This window comes from Alligator mississippiensis, chromosome 9 (assembly GCF_030867095.1).
Source record: "Alligator mississippiensis isolate rAllMis1 chromosome 9, rAllMis1, whole genome shotgun sequence".
Lineage (NCBI taxonomy): Eukaryota > Metazoa > Chordata > Crocodylia > Alligatoridae > Alligator > Alligator mississippiensis.
Window position 1 is genome coordinate 71,233,532 of NC_081832.1, and position 7,641 is coordinate 71,241,172.

The window sequence follows — 7,641 nt, forward strand, 5'->3', positions numbered from 1 at the left end:
AGAGCTCAGGACAATTAAGACTGAAAATTGTCACCGGCATTTCAGTATTTGCCTAACTCATTATCCATATATATGAGATGATAAATTAGGCCATAGACAGAGAATTATAGGTGATGGCTATAGGTAATAAGTTATACAAATAAGAGTCATCTTCTGTTACAAACCTGTCTCTTAAATGATCAAGTAACAATTTCTTTCAGACTGTCCATCAAAGTCTGGAGGCAGAGTATGAAAGCATACAGCCATTTTCCTGTCCACGGGCCTCCAAATCCCTTCCATGGTTAACTGAAGATCGTGCCAAGGACTTTAATCTTAAGCTTCCTGATTTCGATGATCTGTCAGACTTAAGTGACCTAGTTTCATCTCTTGAATATTTACCATATTACAGAACATGTGAGGAGATCTTTATCACCCCATTTGCTATGCATACATCAAAAGAAGGAGCAGATTTAGAAAAAAGAGATGGCTTCGGTGGATACAAAGTTAACATTATACAAGATGAGACCTTAAATGACTTGGTTAACTCCATGGGATATTTTCCGTATTACAGAACATATGAGGAACACTTTTGCAACCCGGTTCTAAGTGATGTTTTCAATGTTACTGCAGAAGAGAAAGAAAACCACACAGAAAGCCAGGGGAAACAAGGAGAAGGTTGTGCAGTTATCTTTAGATGCACTGATAGGGTAAGTCAAAAGGGAAATTTTGGTAGCGTCAGATCAGACCATTAAGTCATTGCTGCAGCATGGGGGTACAGAGCTACCAGGAGTCTCCTTGCGTCATTGCTCTTCAGGCAGGCACAATGACTTTAGGTGTTAAAGGGAATATTGCCATTTCGCTACCTCTTGACAGGTTGCAGTGATTTTCTTACTTACATAAGGCCACTTTTGTTGCAAAAGGCACTCCCTCTGGTGAATCTATCATTAGCATTGTGATCGACTTGGAGTCATACTGTTGTACCTGGTCCCAAAACTTATGCCCAGAGTCATGGCTGAGAAAAGTCAAGACCAGAACACTGCCACACACGTGCACGCATGTGCACACACGCCCCATACAAATACTGCCTGGGTCTACAGAAGGAGGAAGAGAACTTGACAGGCCTTACTTTCCCCTTTTCCTCAAGGCTTTGGATGCTGTTCTGTGCCAGTGTGCGAGGGGACCACAGCCAGCCAGAAAGGGAAGATGCAGAGCGTGAGAGCTCTGTAATGACTTTGTAAACCTTTGCTCCTGTGCTGTTCCTCCAACAGTCTTTGGGAGTGGGAACCAGTGGTCAGCAAGCATCCCGTGGCATGGCTGTGAAGTGTGATGTGAAGGTTTTTCCTACGTGTCATGGGAGGTACCTGCAGTTGGTTGGGCTTGGGAGCAACATTGAGTTACACTTTCCTGAGTCCCTTGGGGGTTCTAATTTACAGATAATAGATATTTGGCTAGCATAAGGAAGCACAATTCATAGACTTATAGATGGTAAGGCCAGAAAGGACCTCGGAGGATCATCAGGTCCAGCCCCCTGCACCAGGCAGGGAAGACAGCTAGGTTCAGGTGACCCAGCAAGGTGACTGTGCAGTCTCCTCTTGAAGATTTCCAGGGTAGGCAATTGCACCACCTCTGGAGGGAGCTTATTCCACAGTATGGACACCCTGACTGTTAAGTTTTTCCTAATGTTGAGCCTGAATCAATCTTCCAGTTTGTGGCCATTACTCCTGGTTTTCCCTTCAGATGCCCTGGTGAACACTTGCTCACCGAGTGCTTGATGTACTCCTCTAGTGTAGCAGTAGCCCACTACCAGGTCCCCTCTCAGCCTTCTTGTCCTCAGGCTGAAGAGTCCCAGCTCCCTCCGCCTTTCCTCATATGGCTTGCCTTTTAAGACTCGGATCATACAGGTAGCTCTTCTTCGGACTCTCTCAAGCTTGTCCATGTCCTTGTTAAAGTGTGGTGCCCAGAACTGGACACAATGCTGGGGATCATTTCATCTGAAAGTTCCCATTCATTTTACATAGTTTCAAACCCTAGAACTTGGTCATATGTACTTTTCTTTCAGAGCCTCCTGCAAAGTTGTGAGACAAAGACGGCAACCATCCCTTCCATGATGGCAACCATCCCTTCCGTGACGACAACCATCCCTTCCGTGGCCAGTGTCGAGACCTTTGACCCTCCTCTAGTAACTGATGGCATCTCTGAAAACTGTGCATCTGAGATCACGTTCCTCAATGGATTGTCAATTCTGAATCCACCTTTTTCTTCCACTGGATACTTCCCATATTACAGATCAGAGGAGGAGCAACTTATCAGCCCATCGCCCTGGGATGGATCCTCTACTGCAAGAGAAGCTCTGGAAGATGTTAGCGCTCAATCAACAGGAAGAAGAACCAGTTGGGATTTCCGGATGCGCTGTGCACTGAGCTGAGAACGACTGCTAATTGTCTACCATTGTCTACAGGAGAAAGGGAACGTGTTGAGGGCAGCAGTTCAAGGAAGGCACTTTAAAATCCTATAATGATGATTACTGGCTCAGCAAAAAACAAGACTTACGCAAAATCAATGCTAATACTGAGCACTGGACAAGAAGCTACTCACTTTAAAGATCTGCCAAAGAGGCAGAGATAAATTGTATGCCTGAATGTTGAGGGACCAGTGGAACTTGATGTAGAGCTAGGACATAGAGAAGGAAGAGGAGGAAGATCAAAGCTATGCTTCCTCTGATGTGAATCCCAAAGAACAGAACAACTCAGAACCTCAGACTGCTGAGAGGTCAGGATTTGGGCATGCTTTGAATTTACAAGCTGTCAACCAGTCAGCCAGAGCATTATTTCCAGTCTTACTAGTGAAGACGGAGTTCTCAGCCTTGTTTAAGGATTCAGTTCCTGAAAACCAGATTTGCGAAGGTATGAATAAGGGGGAAGGAAGAACTCAGCACCAAGGGAGGCGGAAGACAGTAGAACCTGCCAGTGGGTGCAGAAGAACAAGCATTTATGAAAGAATTAAGTTAAATCCACCCAAATGGCCACTTGGGTTTTTTGTAATTGCATAGTAGTATACATGGAAAATATTATTTCATCTCCTCCCCTTGCATTGTGACCGGGGCTTTAGCTGTTTCCTATAACCTATAAAAGACAGACTTTTATCAATATGAGCTTTCTTCTTTTTAAACACAGTCGATATCCAGCATGTTGCAGACAGAACTTGCTTTTCAGACAGGATGATGTGGTCAACACTCAGCCAGTCCGTTTGAGGTGTGGCATGAGCAGTGGTCAGGGGAAAAGGAAGAACCATGGAACTATTCGAGCAGTGAAAAAGAAAGAATAATGTGAACCCTTCAACATTTCAGTAGCAACATTGGTAGAAATGGCTGGAGAATAGACTTCTTCTCTCTACAGCTACAAGCCTTTCTTGTACAAGCAGCCTCTGTTATGCTTTGTTCTCTTTTGTAAAAGCCAAGTGTCAAAAGTAAGCTCTTGACATGCTAATCTTTGTGAATGAAAGTTTCGGAGCCCATTTCAGTCTGTTCCTGCATCTGTGTTTACTTGTTTAGTGTGTGACTGAATTGCTCCTGATTACCTTAATGTATATAAGCACGGATATCTCTAAGACATCCATGAATCTGGAAGAGAGAGAAATGGTTCAGGTGAAGATGATAGAGGCTGGGGGCAACTGGATCTCCTTTGATTTAGACTGGCTGAGAATCTGGCCTGGTGAAACGTTTCTCCATTTGCTTTGCAGGGAGGACTACGTTGCAACACTCCACAACTGCAAAGCAAATGGAGAAACGTTTCACCAGGCCAGATTCTCAGCCAGTCTAAATCAAAGGAGATCCAGTTGCCCGCAGCCTCTATTATCTTCACCTGAACCATTTCTATCTCCTCCAGATTTATGGATGTCTTAGAGATATCTGTGTTTATAACTTTGAGATGCTACCCACATCTGATGAACCATATCCTTTCCCCATTGCTGCTATGCCAGGGACAGCTCCCCCCCCTTTTTTTTTAGAAAGAACTACACTTGTTTTGCCAATTTAAGCATCTTTTCAGCTTTTACTCCTTTCATGATCATGCATTAGTCTTGATAGCCTCAGATGACTCTCTTAAGGTCTGGAGTTAAATGAACCAAATTAGCTTATTTCTCTCTAGTGATCAAGGGGAAAAACATCTTCCCTTCTAAGGTTTATTTGGAGCTATTGGGGTCTTTCCTACAGTCCTGGGGAGCATGAAGGGAGTGTGGAATCTCCTATGTTACTTGATGATTTGTTAAGAACATCCTGCCTGCAATAGAGCCAGGGGTTTTTTAGTTAGAAATAAGTGGCTGAAGTTGGGCTTTGGTATTGTTCCTTCTTGTTACTAGGAGAATTTGAGAGCACGAAGGTTAAATTACAGTTCTATGCTAGACACACAGCCATGTGTGGATCTTTGACCCCTGATGAAACTGGTCTGAGTTGCTTAGACAGGCAGCAAACAGCTGCCTTTAAATGAGAAGCTGAGGATTTAGCGCAGAAAAAGTGAATTCAGTCCTCAGGGGTGTAGGCTGTAGCCGTGTTGGTCTAAGGACTTAGGCAGACAAGGTGCTTTGGGTAAGTCCGGTATTTTTTATTAGACCTACTTCAATAGCTGGAAAAATTCTTCTTGGCAAGCTTTTGGACACAAACACCCTTCGTCAGGCTGAGGAAGCATGTTTGCACCCGCAAGCTTGCTAAGAATTTCTCCAACTATTTGAATTGGTCTAATGAAAGACCTTCAGTCCTCCATGGATTCAATTCTGCTGTATGAGGAATACCTGTAGCACATGTTACCATCTCTTCACTAGAATTGCTCACTGAGTTGCCCTATAGGTTGTTGAATTATATTTTCATCATTTCTGTTTTGGTTGTGTAAACTATTTGTTTAGCAATAGGTATTTGCTCCTCTATCAGCACTAGCACTGTTCAGCTAGCTTCTTTGATTTTGGGTTACTTTTTTGCATGCTGATAAACCAGGAGAATGATGTGCTTTTGCTTGATAGTTCAACCGAGTGAGGCCCCAGCCCCTATTTCTTTCATAAATGAGGCGGATGTGCTGGGTACTGGGAGAGAGTTCTGTGGAAAATCCCAGGCGATTGCCTAATACCAGTGAAATGAGCCTAGCATGGACAGAGCTCTGGCTCACAAATCAGGCATAACACTTCAGATTTGTTCTAAAAATATTAAGGTTAATTTTTGCACTTCAATAAATTCAGCAGATTAAACGAAGCTAGGTTATGTAATATCAGCTCAACAAGTCTGTCTCCCATTCTACTAGATAGGTCCAAAATTAGCTACTCCACATTGGCTGCTCTGCATGATTTATGGGAACAATGTACAGCAGTAATCAAGGATTTGGAAGATTAGTATATTACAGGCTTTTCCTTTCCGGATCAGAAAAATCTAATTTTAAGCAAAAACCACAAAATAGTGTATCACATCTTGCCATATGGACATTGGAGCCTAACTAAACCCGTGACTTTAATACGTTTTCCATACATCTTTGCTCAGAGGTAATAAGGAGAGGATGGATGGAAGAGTTAGAAGTTTTCACGTTACACTCTCCGAGGCATATATTACTATATTACTTTTCCACATAGCTAACATCCTGTACAGAGAAAGCAAATGCCTTTTTTCAAACTGCTCCACGAATCAGATTGCTACATTAGTGAGGACATCATGGAGCTACTTATCCAAGGAAAAGTCTTATTCAACTGGGAATGATAAACATTTCATTTCAGCCTAGTGCAGTGATAGTGTACTTTCTTTTATCTTTCTACTTGAAAAATCCATAATTATTGCTCTAAGCCCTCAGTATTTCGATATTCTGGTCCTTTAGAGTTTGCAAAACAATCTGCAATTACTTTGATGCATACCATGTAGTTTTCATTGATCTTATTTAAGCCTTTAATCTCAGGAATCCACAAAGTTAATTCGTAAAACAAGGCAAACAAGCCTCAACAAAATGTGCCTTTTTCATAACGAAACCGATGATGAACATAGCTGTGTCTGTGGGGATTTACTGTAGTGCAACTTCCTTTTTCTCAAAAGCTGGGTATTAGGCTTCATTTGGATGGGAAAAAATAAAAGGGCATTGTCACAGTTTTTGCTAATGCTATCCCTGCAGGAAAGGTAACTACTGATCCAATGCACATTGAAATCAGTGCAAAGGTTGCTATTGACTTCACTGAGCATTGAATTGGTCCCCTAATGAGCATTGTTTATGAATGGGATTTGGAAAGATTTTCTTGAGAACAGTATTCAGGCCTTATGAGACTGACTGTAGTCAATAGACTGCTTCCCAGGGGCTTGAGTGAACTCGGACCCTGAAGATGAAAATGATCATGTTGAAAAGTTCATTTTATATTAAATGGAACTCCACTGAACTCGGTCTATGAAAGAAAGTAGATTAGCTACCTAAATAGATCCATTTAACTGCAATGGTGATGCACACTATCCAAGGACCACGATTAGCTGAGCTCACTCTCCTCCCTGAAATCCTGATTCCGTCTACGTATGTGACTTAATAACTTTACTTTGAACTCTGTTAGAAACTAAGCTTTTGGCAAATAGTACTTATCATACAGGAACAGAACTCAGCATTAAACAAAGAGGCTTAAACAGGTTTCTTTTCAAAAGAGTAATAGGGAGAAATGGAAACGATTCATTAATATGAAATGTCTTGGCTTTCATTCAAAACTGTACTTATGGTGAATGTTAAAATATAACTTAAAGTGGTACAGTAAGTGGTCAGATTGAAGCACTAGCATCAAGTCCATTCCAATGGTTGGTTTGGTTTAAAGGGGATTAGGTCATTTGAATATGCTGTCCATATTTATGCGTGCTGGCATGTACACATGGTCTGAACAAACCTACAGGTACGAGGATTTAAAAAACAACAGTCTGCTGCTATTCTTATTTGATATTTCTGTTCTTCATCTTGCCCACCCCCCTTTTCTGCTACATGTCAGTTTTATTGGGGGAGTAGGGGGAGGGGGAGGTGCGGGGGTTGTTTTTAATTTTTTAAACCTTTGTCAGAGACACTGGGTGTTGGCTGCAGCCAAGGCTGGAGATTTTGACTGGGGTGTGCAAATGTTCATGCTGGGACCAAAGCTTGAGGTTCTTGGCTACAAAGTCTTTCCCTTCCATTCAGGGTCAGACCAATGACATATTGGGGTCAGGAAGGGATTTTACCCCATGATCAGATTGGTATGGGCTGTGGGGGGGTTTGCCTTCTTTTATAGCTGGGCGACTGGACTTCTACCTGGGATCTCTCGAGTGTATATTAACGACTTTTACAGAAGCAGGATGTTGGCTGCCGTGGCTTTTCCTGTGGAAGGTTTGGGTGTTATATCCTATGTTGTGTCAGGATTGATGGTCATTTTACTAAGAGGTTAAATTATGGATTTGTATAGGACAGTTTGGATAGGGATGGTCCTGCTTCAGGCAGGGGGTTGGACTCAATGACCTCTGGAGGGCCCTTCCAGCCCTACTTCTCTATGGTGTCTATGATTTTTCCTATCCTTGCCAGTTTCTAGGCCTCAATTCTGTATGCGTTTACAGAACAAGCATGGATTGAAGGTGATCTTCAAAAAATGCCTTGATGCCTATCTCGCTGGGATCATTTGATCCTAGCAGTCTTCCTGCTCACGTGC

The 7,641-nt window shown here is 42.5% G+C and overlaps 1 protein-coding gene across 1 annotated transcript; it reads left to right on the plus strand.

Moving 5' to 3' along the window:
* The first annotated feature begins 206 nt into the window (after window positions 1-206).
* Window positions 207-3,425, plus strand: LOC132243402 (uncharacterized). The gene is made up of 2 exons (XM_059713064.1): window positions 207-686; window positions 2,039-3,425. Exons 1-2 carry the CDS (start codon window positions 423-425, stop codon window positions 2,402-2,404), a joined length of 630 nt encoding a protein of 209 aa, XP_059569047.1. The 5' UTR covers window positions 207-422; the 3' UTR covers window positions 2,405-3,425.
* Window positions 3,426-7,641: the final 4,216 nt, after the last annotated feature.

Bases quoted from the DNA above. Each gene is read 5' to 3' on its own strand.
- LOC132243402 (XM_059713064.1), top strand. From the start codon at position 423: ATGCATACATCAAAAGAAGGAGCAGATTTAGAAAAAAGAGATGGCTTC. The intron at 687-2,038 runs GTAAGTCAAAAG...CTTTTCTTTCAG, and splicing joins TCTTTAGATGCACTGATAGG to AGCCTCCTGCAAAGTTGTGA.